The sequence below is a fragment of the Mauremys reevesii genome, linkage group 3 (assembly GCF_016161935.1).
Source record: "Mauremys reevesii isolate NIE-2019 linkage group 3, ASM1616193v1, whole genome shotgun sequence".
Taxonomy (NCBI): domain Eukaryota; kingdom Metazoa; phylum Chordata; order Testudines; family Geoemydidae; genus Mauremys; species Mauremys reevesii.
The window spans coordinates 65,930,838-65,946,213 of NC_052625.1; the positions used below are offsets into that span (position 1 = coordinate 65,930,838).

The 15,376-nt window shown below is 40.0% G+C and overlaps 1 protein-coding gene across 4 annotated transcripts in view; it reads right to left on the reverse strand.

Moving 5' to 3' along the window:
* The window catches only part of TTC27 (tetratricopeptide repeat domain 27), a 193,895-nt gene that overhangs the window by 154,982 nt on the left and 23,537 nt on the right, over positions 1-15,376 (reverse strand). For all 4 annotated transcript variants that reach the window (XM_039531879.1, XM_039531878.1, XM_039531877.1 and 1 more), the window contains one exon: positions 7,099-7,239. In XM_039531879.1, coding sequence (XP_039387813.1) covers positions 7,099-7,239 — 141 coding nt within the window. The remainder of the gene's footprint in view (positions 1-7,098; positions 7,240-15,376) is intronic.

Genomic DNA, 15,376 nt, shown 5'->3' on the forward strand with positions numbered 1-15,376 from the left:
CTTCTGAAAAGGGGAGTGCTAAAAGTTTGAAGCTGTCTCACAAATAAGACAATTATCACTGTATCTTTATGACAGATTTCTTGTGCAATACAAATGCCGCACAGCTTTTTGATATAAAATGGAGAAAAGGTGTCACCCAATAAAAAGGGAGAATTCAATTAGTTGTGATTTGAATTCCCTACAGCCTTGCCTCTCTTTCTCCTTGCTATTTTAAGGGTTGTAGTTTAAAATTTCAACCATTTCTCTCTTCGGACACAGCTCTGCACCAACAGGTTGAAGACTGGCATTGAAGGTTTTTCTTCTTCTACATGTTAGAATTTAAAGCACACCTTGCCAAGATATCTATTCCCTGATTCAAGGAACATGCACATCTCAACACAACATATGTAAAAGAACTATCAGATTCAGACATTTTAGGATTTCATATTAAGATCATTCTGAGCATACTCAACAAAACACAAGCTAATTTGATAAGGCTGAAAGTGCAGTTTAGTATTCATAAATAGATAACCATTAATATACCGAAGGGAGGTAAAGGAATTCTCTCCTGAGGTTGTCCAGTAACAGAAAACCATGTGTACTTCTTTCTACACAGCAACAAATAAACCACATTCTAGTCTTTGAAGCCTTTCCTGAGAGTAATCAAATCCAGGCTCTGGCAGGCCAACGTGAGTCAGAAAATCCAATCTACATCAAACACACGGGCTAGATCTCAGTCCTACAGATACAATCCAGATGAACAACGTTGTCTTATCTACTCTACACATATTGGCTGTCGTTACACCTACATCAAAAAAGACTGAGGCTTCAATACATTCCTATGAAGGAAAGATGAGAGATAGCATGTGTGACATTTTCACATGCCTATCACAACATAACCAGAGCACTAAATGCCACAACAACTATGTGGGTGAAACCAGAAAAGTCACTAGCTCTTGAATGAACTCTCACAGGAAAATAATAATAAAAAAAAAAAAACCACACCACCTGTGGGTGAACACTTTTCCCAAAGTGATCACTCTACATCTGACCTATCATTTCCTCACCCTCAGAGGAAACCTACGCAACACTTTCCAAAGACAAGCATGGGAATTTAAATTTATAAATCATGGTCTTAATAAAAGCAGCAAAGAATCCTGTGGCACCTTATAGACTAAGACACTGGATTTAGGGCTTATTATAACAATCTGTAACTCATTTTTTGCTTTTTGGGGGGGGAAGGGCAGGGGGGAGAAAGGTGTTAATCGGCCACATCACATTGAATGGTCCCCTAGAATATGTGCTAACTACTTATGCTAAACTATCTGTTTGATCTTGTATTTAACTGTGACACTCTATGCACCTTTCCCAGACCGGAGGAAGAGCTCTGAGTAGCTGAAAACTTCCCACAGAAGTTGGTCCAATAAAAGATATTACCTCACTCACCTCGTCTCTCTAATATCCTGGGACCAACACAGCTATAACACCGCATTTTCACTTGTAGTCAATAATATGAGATATTTGTAAAACTGCTTTAATACTTATGTCCACATTTTATATATAAAACAAACATTTTTGTTACCTAAACTCTACATTTTTGTCTGAAAATTACAGTGCAATTTTATCACAAGTCATATTTGGTGTTTCTCTTAGAATCTCAGATTATGGAATCAGGCATTTACATGAGAATCTCACCTTTTGCTTTTTAAAAAAAAGTTTCTTGCCTTAGCTTGAAAATGTGAAGTGAGTGCCAGAAGCCAGAAGGTAAATCCAAAGAACTCAAAATGTATTATTTTTTAACTTATTTTTAACTCAAGCTAGTAATTTGGGGGAGGGGGGTCGGGGGGGCGCGTGCCGCGGGCTGACCATGATGTTTACATGCTTGAGGTTAGTAAGGACAAGCTAACTTTAATTTTAATTCTTTGCTTTGAAGTTTCCAGAATATTAAGAGATCATGGTTTTTTGTGCCAAGCAGCTTTGCATTTTTACTGTGCACAGATAACTTAGACACTGCCTATTTTTAAAACTTCAGACTGGTTTATGAAGTTCATCCTCAATAATAAGGCCCAGTACCTTTGACATATTCAGAGAAATTCAGTTTAAAATTAAATGTGTTTGAAATAAATTTCAAGTTAACAAAGAATGTGCGTCACCCAGGAGAAAAAGCAAGGCAAGCTTGTGTACATTTTGAACTCTGCACATTAAAAAGTTTATTTCAATGTATGAGCATATAAACATGTGAACATTAAAAACTCGTGAGTTGTGTGAATATGCACACTTGTTAATATTTTTATAAAATCAATACAAAAATATTAATGCAATCTTGAATTTGAGCCAGACAAAATGTACTACAGTAGAACCTCAGAGTTACGAATACCTCGCGAATGCTTGTTTGTAACTCTGAACAAAATCTTATGATTGTTCTTTCCAAAGTTTACAACTGAACACTGACTAAATACAGCTTTGAAACTTTACTATGCAGAAGAAAAATGCTGCTTTCCCTTTACTTTTTTAGTAGTTTACATTTAATGCAGTACTATACTGTACTTGCTTTTTTTTTGGTCTCTGCTGCTGTCTGATTGTGTACTTCTGGTTCCAAATGTGTGTGGTCGACTGGTCAGTTCTTAACTCTGGTGTTCGCAACTCTGAGGTTCTACTGTACACATATATGGAAGCAGTTACGGTTGCTGTAGGAGTCATAACTGAATTTTCTTCTTTTCAACCACAATGATATATTAATGCAGCTTTTTGCACTACGAAAAATAGAGTAGCTTTTAAAGAAATAATTTCATTTACTTATAAGAGAGTCAATAGGCACAATCTATAACAATTGGGTAGATTTTAATATCTTCAGTATATCATTTAAAACAAGCCCACAAAATATAAAGGTAAGTGACTGGTTTGCTCTGTAAATCTACATATGAAATTCACTGCAAAAGAAAAAGTATCTGATTTGTAGTAAAAAATATTATTCTATGATTCTATGCAATATTGACAAACTCGAGCATTCAAAAAAATCATGAAAATTGGGTCTTTGTTTCTTTACAGTTCATCTCCTCTAAAGTCTTATTTATTATCTGAAATCAAAATTTGACACCACAGTTTTCTTCTGTGGAAGGTAGGAGGACAGTGAGAATTTATGAATGAATTCCAGTGAATAATAATCAGCATCTGGACTGGTAGAGTGAAGTAAAGCTTTTTGTGTCTATGTGTCTGGTTTAAGTTTTCCCCAAAACTGTGCTCACCACAATCTTCATGTGGTGAGAGAGAAGGGAGGGCTGTGCCTGGCCAGCTGGAAGAAAAGGTGTGTTGCCCCTATAAGGGCTCCCTTTTAACAGGTGGGGAGAAGGGGGAAGTTTATATGGATGGGAAGGAAGGGCACAAAGAAGTTGGGGCCAGATCAGGAGGACGTCACTGCATTGCCCCTTCCTGCTGACCATAAGAGTAAGTGTCAATTTCAGCTGACACAAAATATCAATTGGTAATAATCAGTGCGCCTACAGGGACTGGGTGTCCGCAGCCTGTGGCTGTGCAGGGAGCCCCCTGCAGCCCTGCTATCACGGCAGAGACTGAGCGGGTCCTGACAGCGGAGCTGCAGAGGACTCCCTGTGCTGTCTCAGGGCCTGTGATACCCCAATCTGCGCAGGCACAAGGTGTGTGGGGAGGCTGTGGACCTGGCAGGACAGAGCAGAGACCGCCAGCCAGAACTGCAAGGAGAATGACAAGCCCCTGGCTCCAGGGAAGGACACTCTGCTGCCAAAAAGTTCCTGGCCAAGGATGGCGCTCACACACACCTGACTGGTGAGTGGAGCCTGTGTCACTGGATCCCTGCAGACACAAGGTGCGGGAAAGACGAGAGTGCTGGCCAAGCAGAGACCCCCAGGCAGAACTGCAGTGATCTGTCATCATCATCCTTGGCCATGGAGGAGGCCACCCCTCTGTTGAATGGCTCCTTTTCCAGTAAGAGCCATTCAGCAATGGAGTGGCTTCCTTCCTGGCCAGAAGCTTGTCCTCCTCCTCATGGCCCTAGCTGGGAGGGCGAATTTGGGGGCGGGGAGGGGGGGCGGGGTTGGTCTTCTCTGCCAGGACCCCAGCCTTCCTCTCACCTTGTGCCTGCAAGGATTCAGTGTCAAGGGCCACAATACACTGCAGCCTCCCTCGCACCTTGCGCCCCAGTGTCTTGGGCCTCTTGGCTGCACAGGGAGCCCCCTGCAGCCCCACTGTCAAAACTACCCCGCCCACCCCCCCAAATGAAAAAAAAAATAAAAATACTTACAAATGGATTTTTTTTTAAATGGATAAAAATTGTTAAAATTAGAAAAAAATATTTAAATTAAATAAATCAATCAATCTAAGCCTATCTATATGTTACATATATTGCAGAATACTGAGGTCAGAGGCTAGCATCCCTACAGGAGCAGAGTTAAGGTTGACAACTGTGGTGTACAACAGGTGCAATAGTGGTAAGGTGTGTCTGTGGGTGGAGGAGTAGAGGGTACATATTGATTGTGGCTTAGCTTTTCATTTCATTGTGTTTGTGATTTGGAGTCAGGTATGTATGTTTTGTGCATAGCATCTTTTTTTAAATAAAACTGAGGTTTTTATACAAATGAACACATACATGCAAATTAAATTATGGTTTACCATTTATGTGTGGCAGAAAGCAGTTCTCTCTCTGAGCTATCCAACTCTCACTGATTTCAGCAGAGGCCTTTCCACTGACTAATGGAATCTGGATAAGGCTTTAGGAGCTTTTTGGAAGCTACAGTAAGGAAGCGTGAATGGCTTTCTTTATAATAAAGAATAGCTGACAAAGATGAAGTATTTGCTTTTGAAAACTAACTGAGGCAAAAAAATTGTAATACTAGGGATGGACAAGGTTCTACGGCTATCTCAGACCATAGCTCAAAGGAGAATTATAACTGATTTAAGTTGTGCACATACAAGCGATACAAAAATCTATCCCAATTTAACTTACCCCACTCTGCTTGCACTGGGAGAATGTGCATGCTAGAGTTCACAAGTAGTGTAATTTTGCCAATAAGACATAACACTAAGGTTACTATCCATAAATATATTATGAATCTCTATGCAGAATGGCACTAAGCCCTTAATGTTTACCAGATTTGTTCATTCTGGTTATTTCACTATGTGTGTGTGTAAGCAAGTGTTAAAATATGCTATTGTCTATAAATGCCAAGGAAATATTTATATATACACACTTCTGTTCTACAAATAAGTGTACATCAACCTAAAAGGACTGCACACACACAGCATCTAGAGAAAAAATCTAAACCAATTTTCATGCAGTTGATTATAATCTGCCTTGAGAGGAGCTATCAAAATGTATAAAATACTGTCTATTTTGAACTGCAATGAAATATGACTTATGATATCAAGCTGAACAAAGCAATGGCTCACAAACAGGAGACCTTGTAAAAGAGGTCAAATCCTTCCCCTCCTTCCCCCCCAATCACTTTGTTTAGAAACCCAAAGGCAATTTAAACATGACTGTGTTAGGAAATGAATACTATTCTATTCACAAACCTGTAGCTGAGGATATATCTGGGGTTTATAAGCTCAGTGATAAAAATTTCCTCTGGCCTACAGCTTGCCACACAGAGGTCTCAGAGTAGAAAAGAACATTTTTGTAAAAATTTCAGTTAAGTCAGTAGAGCTGTGCATGGCACTTATTTTATTAAGTTTAGTTTTGGGGGGATGGTTTCAGGATTCTCTTCTGAATTATTATAAAATTTGTCAAGTATTTAGTCTTTCATGTAGAATAGTATTTGTGAAAAACAGGGCTATATTAATGTTTTAAAAAGGTACATTTCTCAGAATTTTATCCAATTCTAAGCTCATTTACATGACTATTACAGAACTGAAATATTGAGAGTTTTTTGTTGGATTTAAACTTACATGAGAAAGAATGGCTAGGCCACATTAGGAAACTTGCAGAAAATGGTTTTCAGCAGCTGATGCTCCTGAACTAGCATTAAAACTTGGTTTTATCACTTTTAATAGTGTAAACAAGCCTTTGGAGGAGGAGGAGGAGGTCCCTCACTGTGCCCGTTTGTACACCAGGTACATTTTCTCCCCTTCTGGCTGACCTAATTGCTGGAGCTGAACAGCATTCATCTGGAGTGAGAGAGGAAAAACCAAGAGAGAGCCTGGCTTCCAGAAGTATAAAACAACCAGGAACACTCCCACACTGTTTAATTCCGGCCCCTATGAAGATGCAGCTGGAAGTAGGGATTGCCTGCCCAAGCACCAAGATGGACCAAGGAAGCCTTCTGACCTCAAGCCAGGGCCTGCTCAACTGCAATGCATTGGAGGTAAGTCACTGCTGCTAAGGGCCTTCCCAGCTCCAGAATCGCCCTCTGCTTTAGCTTAGAAGCAGTCTGATTGGCAAAGGAGGAAAATAGTCAGAAAACTTTATTTTAAGGAGGAACTCAGGGAAACCTCTCTGTCTTTCATGTGAAATCAGAAAGGGGGGCGGATAGGGATATGGTCCCCATAGTTGTTTAGTACTCCTAATGTGCTGGCAGGGTGGGGATCTAGCTGACTATTCAAAACTCAAGGAGAGGAATCTCTTATCCTGTCCAGAGAATGTGCTGCACCGGTTTACAAAGATTAACAGTTTTTAAATAACTTTACAGTCTGTAGAAGTTTGTGAAACAGAAAGGTTACAGTATGTTAGAACTGTACATACTACTGTACATTTACACTCATGTTATTTTAATTATATATGTAAGAAAAACAGCAAATTCTAACACTGAACTTATCTTCATGAAAAAGAGGTGCCTTCATCCCTCACAAGGGAAAAAGTCCCAATAGACATTTCTCTGGCTTAGCTATTAGAAATTCAATTTACATAACTTATCTTTTAGAAAAGATAACCCTTGATTTTAATTCCCTCACTATTGTAGTCACTGCTTTGTTTTGTAGAACTGTTCTTTTAGAGTAAGTCATCTCAGAAAGCAGAACAGGCCAAAAAAAGAGGGAAGACAAACGAAATGGAAGAGAAAGAAAATAGTAGACAGAATGAGACACTGGAAGAAAAATGAGAACCAATCCATGGTTGGCAACCACAATAAACTATTTCCACATATTTCATACCTGAATAGCAGCAAGTTTATGTCTTGAATGCACAAGAATCACTCTGGCTAACATCAACAAGATAGGAAGAGAAGTCAGATTATAGACTGATTCACCATCCAGAACCAGCGTACTCAGAACAGCTGTACACAATGCTTTGGGCTGAAAAAAGAAAGAACAAATAATAATATCAGCACCAGACAATATTAAAGCACTTAAACAGAAAATAATGTATTACAGGGCTTTAAAACGATTACCCAACACCTCACTGTGATGCTCTGTACCTCGGGGGAACACCCTACACTCCCATGTTCATCTTTATAAAAAGACTGTGTGCTTTCCAATGCAAAGTTTGCCATGTTGGGTATCTTCGGAAGGCTCATAATGCACTGAGCATGGTTGTTATAGTAATTGTTACAGTAATGTTATAGTAAGGTTATAGGTTATAATTTCATGTATATAGTTATGAGGCTGAAAATGTATCCTCATGGCTTAAGCCTTAAAGCAAGCCCATGCAAAAACTCTCCAGGAATAGAGAGGCAGTTCACACCTCATCAGGGCATGGATGGGACAAACCCAGCCCAGCCTCACAGGAACAATGGACACTGGCTTAGGCAGCAACAAAAGAATCTGTTAGACCCTTGAGGGAGTCACCCCTTCATTTGGTCAGTTTGGGATTGCAATGAGGTAATGCTCACTTGACTCTGAAGGGGGGGGGGCGGGAGGAGGGAGGGCAAAGCCAAGAGGAAAGAAAGGACATGATAAAAGGGAGAGACATTTTGCCATGCTCTCTTCCTCTTCCACTTACATCTACAACCACCACCACCACCACCAAGCGACTGAAACACTGATCAAAGGGGAGAGCCTGACTGAAAAGTAACCAGCCAGCCTGTGGTGAGAAGCATTTAAGTTTTTAAGGACACTAAAAGTGTTAAGATCAGCTTAGACTGAGTTTTGCTTTTATTTCATTTGACCAAATCTGACTCGTTATGCTTTGACTTATAATCACTTAAAATCTGCCTTTATAGTTAATAAATCAGTTTGTTTCTTCTGCCTAAAGCAGCGTATTTGGTTTAAAGTGTCAGAGACTCTCCTTGGGATAACAAGCCTGGTACATATCAATTTCTTTGTTAAATTGACAAACTTATATAAGCTTGCAGCGTTCAGCAGGTATAACTGGACACTGCAAGACAGAGGTTCCTTGGGTTGTGTCTGGGACCGGAGATATTGGCTAGCATCATTTGGTTGCAAGTAGCTGGGAGCAGCTTACATGCCAGAGGCTGTGCGTCAACAGCCCAGGAATGTGGGTTCTCACAGCAGAGCAGGGTAAGGCTGGCTCCCAGAGTCAAGAATTGGAGTGGCCAACAGATCACTGGTCCAGACAACACCAGAGGGGAATATCACACTGACTGGAGGATAAAGTCTGCTCACCAGGCTGACGTACACTGGTACTCTCAAGCCACAACCCCACCCCAAGGCCTGCCTCTTCTTGCTTCATCTCCTGCTGGTTGGATATCCCTGCTAGATTGGGCTTAAAGACTCCAGTTCCCTGCTGGGTAAAATCTGCATCTCCAGTTAACAGCAGCCCCAGCACATAAATCCCATGTCAATTAACGATGCTGTCCATCAAACAAACTAACCAAAACTGCCACCAACAATTTAATTAAGTCACCTTATAGCCACCCAAATAAGTCAATTTAGTGTATCCTTCCATTGTCCAAATAAATTAATGCTGGGTGTTTCTCTAATAGTCAGTTAGTGCATGCTATCTCCTCCCTCCCCCAGCACAGAGTCCTCTGATGGGGATAGTGTCAGCACAGTCCCCCATGTAAATGCAGAAACCTCTGCTTGGGAAATTATGTTCCATGGCTCCCGCTAAAGGGACTGCCCTCCGGAACGTCTCCTCTGCTTAATGGGGTATGGGTGCCATTCCCCACAGTGCATCCTGCTCTTAACCCAGAGTCCATGCATCCCTCCAACTATTCTAACTGTAATGACAGCCTTCTCTCTTTACAAAGGCAGCTGGAGATGTCTGTCTTCACATCACTCCATCAGTTTACTCTTGTTCTATGTTTGGAAGCTTTCTTTAGCAAACAAAAGTTATGTACTTCTTTTCCCAAAAGTAACAGCTTTGCCTTCAACCTGTGGAGAATCTCTTATCTGAGAAAGATTCTTAGTCATCTTGGATGAGTGGGCATTGTTCAAGCCCTGATGTAATATTAGCTGAGCAATATATATGGCTGTTTAAATATTAATTTGTTCCCAAATGAAGTAAAGTTATCTGCATCTAAACAATATTCAACACCTTGACTGTCAATTTACACTCAAGAAAAAACTTGCTAAGTGAAGTTGTTCATTTTTTAGTGGAGTCAAATCCTTGCCATAATAAAGCTAGCTTTTTTCCCTCCCTGATTTTTCTGGATAGTGCTGTAATTCATTTATATATATTTAGATAATTCAGCCTTGTATCCTGCAGCCAATGCTGCAGGTTATCAAACTGTTTGATACCGAGAGGAATTTTTACATGACATCAGCATAGTGGTTTCAATTCCATTCGTGAAAATGAAGTCTATGATGGTCTGATGAACCACTTGTGAGTAAAACAGTAAAGGAAATAAGTTGTTTAAGAGCTGTACCAAAAACCTAACCTCAGGCCCACTCAAAGGAAGAATTTTACCAACGACCACAACTGATCTGATTTTATGAAAAAGGTAATATGCTAAAGCAGAGGTCCCAAAACTTTGGGGTGTGCCCCTGTAGGGGGCTCAGAGGATCATTCGGGGGCATGGCTGGGGCCCCAGGACAACCCCGCATAGAGGCTGGAGAGGGAGCGCCACTCAGCTCCGCTCCTAGCCCTGTCTGTCAGCCCCGTGTGCGGGGTTCTGGCTCCCGGTGCCACTCCTGCCCCCAGCTGTGGCCCCATCCTTGGACCCCTTACCTCTGTCTACGCCCCCCTCCCCCTGGAGCCTTGGCCCTGCTCCTGGCCCCAGTTGGGGGGGCAAAGACAGGGATAAGGGGGTACAACCCTGAAAAGTTTGGGGACCATTGTGCTAAAGAGTAGCACCAGGGATTCATTTGGAAACTAATTCATGCATACATCAACAAATTCAGTGCTGATTTTAAATTGTTTTTTTTTCTTTTTAAAATTTTTCCTATGCTTAAAGATACAATAAAATAAAGTACTAAGAAGCACACAGCGTACCCACCTTCTATCAGCAAACCAGATATCTATTTTGATAAAGACAAGCTCTCTGACCCTTGATATGTTGCAGCAATCTACAGTAAAATTATTTGCTGCAGCAATCCATTAGGCACAAGTTCACATTTCAAAGCCACTAGCAGGATAAAAGACGCATCTGCTCAGTTAAAGCAGTGTCACAAGGACAACCAAGAGGGGTAGAGATAGGTAGTAATGCTGTCCCAGACTTAGAAATGGGTCTAGGATTTCCAGAAAGCCATTGCAATTTTTCTTTTTAAGTTGCTTTCAAAATGTCATGCCGTCCTCCATGCAACCACCACCACATGGAGAGTCCATTTCTTCATGCCCAGAAAACCTAAGCCAATAGCTGATCCTCTAAACCCGCCCTCCAGACTGCATTTAGGAATAAAACCCAAACCAACAGAGCTTACTGCTAAAAGATATCAATGAGGATGAGAGCTTAGTAAGATACAAAAAAAGGTTAGACATTTACAATACTGCCAACATCAAGCATTCAAAAGACATGACTCAAGTGCCCCCCCTCCGCCCCCCTTAAGATTTGGCTAGAAATCATGAGGCTTTAAAAATATATATATATATAGTTTGAGTTCTTTTTATTTGCCTTCTAGTGTTTGAGCCATTAGGGGTTGCATTTTAAAGCTTTAATCTACAGCAGGAGGGGGTTTCAGAACACACACCAAATATAAAAAAAGCCAGCATAAGAACTACGAGCATCACAGTCCATTTTGGTCAATTTCACAGTGTTTTAATTATAGGGATCCATTCCTGATCCAAAAAAGGAGTTGTGGTGGTGGGGTGGTCGCAAAGTTACTGTAGGGGAAGTTGCAGTACTGCTACTCTTACTTCTGTGCTGCCGCTGGTGTCAGCGCTGCCTTCAGAGCTGGGCAGCTGGAGAGCGGTCGCTGTTGGCCAGGAGCCTAGCTCTGAAGGCAGAGCTGCCACCAGCAGCAGCGCAGAAGGATGGCATGGTATGGTACTGACACTCTTACTTCTGTGCTGCTGCCTGCAGAGCTGGGCCCTCAGTCAGCAGCTGCCACTCTCTGGCCGCCCAGATCCAAAAGCAGCAACACAGAAGTAAGGGTGGTATGGTATGGTATTGCCACCCTTACTTCTGCACTGCTGCTGGGGGGTGGAGGGGCGCTGCCTTCAGAGCTGAGCACCTGGCCAATATCTGCCACATTCCGGCCACCAACTCTGAAGGCAGCGCAGAAGTAAGGGTAGCAATACTTGACCCCTCCTAAAATAACCTTGCGATCCCCCTGCAACTCCCTTTTGGTCCAGGACCCCCAATCTGAGAAACACTGGTCTCCCCTGTGAAATCTGTATAGTACAGGGTGGATAAAAATCAATTATTTTTTAAAAAATTGATTTTTTTATTTAAATCAGATTTTTTTGATAAAACACTTTGAGGAAAAAACCTAAGATAGTTTTAATTAAGATACATGATAGCTCAGATATCTCATAATGGAATAGGGATTATAAATTCTAATTCTATAGTATGAGACAATATATTCATTTTAAGAAAAGTTTTGTAAATGAGTTCCAATAGTTCATGGATTAGGGACTCACTCTTAGGGGTTTAATGTATACAGAAGCCCCTTGTTTAGGTTAATCTTTCTATCTACCTAATGGGACTCAGTGCTCAGTCTAGAAGATACCATTAGAGATGGTTAGTTTTGCAGTTCTCAAACAGGGGATTTGTGTCTCCAGAGATAACATTCTTGTTAACATCAAAAATGTTATAAATACATACAGACATAAATAAATAATAGAGGTGAGAAATAACAGACCTCAACCTTATTGTTCCTCTGCAAATTTGTGTACACAAAGTCAATCCCTTCTCTCTCTCTAAAAGTGCAAAGTTTCAAACAGTTCAAGGAATAGAAGATTGTTGGGGGCGGAATAGATCTGGACAAGGAGAAGAAGTCTGGAGATAAATGTGAGAAGGGAGGCACAGACAGTAGAAACAAAAGTGAAACTGTTTGAGCAGCATATTCCAGAAGTCTTGAGGTCTTTCTGAGCGTAGTCTTAATTGATTTGAGATCTACCATACCATTCTCTCACTAGAAAGGAAAACCTATAATGGCAGCAGGCTGTAGAAAAGACCAAGTTTGGGAATATTTTAATGAAGTTCCTCTACCTGTTGGTAAGACAGGCATGCGTGCAAAATGCAAACAGTGCAACAAAGAAATGCAAGGCCTGGTTGCCCAAATGAAACAACTTCGTGAGAAGTGTTCCTGCTTAGGAGGAAGTTGCATTGAAGATGATGAAAGGAACATGTCTGAAAATGCAGGATCTTCAGCTTGGTAAACTTTTTTATTTCATACTTCTTTCTTCTAGACTATTCTTGAATTCCCATGTTTGAGCAAAAAATATAGTTGTTACTCTATGGTACTATCATTTTTGATGCAGTTGCGATAAAAAAATAAATAGCTGAAATAGGCAGATCTTCCTTTTACAATTTCACCTTTAAAGTAGTACTGAGTGTCAGTGAATGCAATGAGTAATACTAAATGAGCAATGTGGTAATAAATTAAATAACTGCATTGACTTATTTTGTTTAGGAGAATCCATCCTCAACATACAGGATTCTGAAGACTATCCACCTTCAAAATCACCATCATTTTCTATAGTTTCAGAGTTATCTGCCAATCAGTGCTTCAGTCACATCATGTATTTCACACAGCCACAGTATATCACCTGTAGCAAAAAGAAAAAATAATCTCCATCATCCAGAAACAACCATAGATATGTTTGTGATAAGAACCAGCAGATTACAAAAAGAGGGAACTGATGAAAAAATTACCGGGTTTGTTTATGCAACAAACTCTTCTTTCCGTATGATTGAGAACCCACACTTCATTAACATGGTTCAGTCATTAAAACCAGGATACAGTCCACCCAACAGAGTAGATGATGCAGACAAATTGCTGGATAAACTGTATGAAAGAGAAATCGAGCAGCGTGCAAAAGGTCTAGAGGGTGAAATTGTTAACTTGAGTCTTGGGGGGTGGAGCCATGTCCACAATGATCCTGTTGTATGTGCTTGTGTGACAACAGAAGAAGGGAATGTCTTCCTTACAGAAACAATTGATACATCAACAAATGCACACACAGCAGAATACTTACAAGAAGTAGCAGTAAAAGCTGTAACAAACTGTGGGGGAAAAAATTCAAATGTCTAGAACGCAGCTTGGTCACAGACAATGCTGCAAATGTATCCAAGATGAGAAAAAAATATTTAAAAGAGAGTCCCCAGCTAATAACATACAGTTGCAGTGCTCATTTGATGCACTTCCTAGCCAAAGACTTCCGCGTTCCAAAAATAAAGGCTAATGTTTTCGAAATTGCAAAATGCTTCTGTAACAACCGCTTTGCAGCAGCTTCTCTGAAAAATGTGGGGAGGAACCAAGCTAACTCTCCCACAAGACATGCAACGGAACTCAGTAGTGGACTCTTTTGAGCACTATATCAAGAACTGACCTAATCTGATGACAGTTTGTAAGCAAAATCGTGAAAAAAAATAGATGGCGCTATCACAGCCAAAGTTCTCAACACAGGGTTTAAGAGAAATGTTGAACACATGCTGAGTACCCTGAAGCCTATTTCTGTAGCCTTGAACAAAATGCAAGGAAATTGCTGTTTTACTGCTGACGCTGTTGAAATTTGGAAGGAACTGAGTGAGATCTTAAAAAGAGAAAATATTCAATGACAGAGTTAAATGACAAGCATTATTTCCAGCTCATTTTCTTGCAAATATTCTCAATACTCAGTAACAGGGTCAAACCTGAACTGCTGAAGAAGAGGAGTTGGCTATGACATGGGCATCTGGCAATCATCGCTCCATAATGCCAACTATAATGAACTTCAAAGCTAAGGATGAACCATTCAAGAAATATATGTTTGCCGATGATGTTTTAAAGAAAGTCACACCAGTGAACTGGCGGAAGTCACTTAAGCACTTGGATTCAGAGACTGTTGAAGTGATAATCTCACTTTTAACAGCAATAGCTTCTTCTGCCGGTGTAGAAAGAATATTTTCTTCCTTTGGACTAATTCATTCCAAATTGAGAAATCATTTGGGACCTGAAAAAGCAGGAAAGCTTGTTTGTTTGTTTCCTCCCCCCAGATTATGAACAAACAAGAAAATGAAGGTGAAGACGATTGAGTTAGCTGCAGAGGCCAATATTTTAAGTTTCTCATGTTGACCTGGCTGACAGTCTATTTAATTTATTTTTTTTAATATTTCAATTAACTATTTTAGTTAAAAACAATTTTAACAAAAACAAACCTGATTTTAAAAAACTGAATGTTTAACTAAATTCAAAAATTCATACGCTTGTTTTGTTAAAATATTATATGTTTGCTGTTGAAGAAAAAAATCCAGAAAACAGAACGTTGTTTAGTTAAATAAAACAATTTAAATGTCTGTCTGGTGATGTTCTCCTCCTAATACTGCATGGCAAGAAAATCCTCTATTTTAAGAAAATACAATATTAATGATTAACCTGTTGAATTGGAGATAGTTCACCTCCCAATGACTTCATAAATATTTGCTTCAATTAGCTTTGGTAAATGAAATAACCAAACTATCATTCATTTTCTGATACAGCTGTAAAACTAACCTGAAAAGTTTTCAAAATAAATCACTTAAAAATGTATAGTGTGTACCTTCTAAAAATGAAACCTACATCTATCTCTGAGTTGTGAATAATATATATTAAGGTTATAACCACCAACAAGAATGCACTTTTATGTAGAAATCCATGATTAAATTGAGTCTTCCTAACTAGTGATTTAAATCAATTTGATTAAATCAAATCCACCCTGGTATAGCATGGGGCAGTGGTCGGCAACCTTTCAGAAGTGGTGTGCCGAGTCTTCATTTCTTCACTCTAATTTAAGGTTTCACGTGCCAGTAATACATTTTAACGTTTTTAGAAGGTCTCTTTCTATAAGTCTATAATACATAACTAAACTATTGTTGTATATAAAGTAAATAAGGCTTTTAAAATGTTTAAGAAGCTTCATTTAAAATTAAATTAAAATGCAGAGCCCCCCGGACCGGTGGCCAGGACC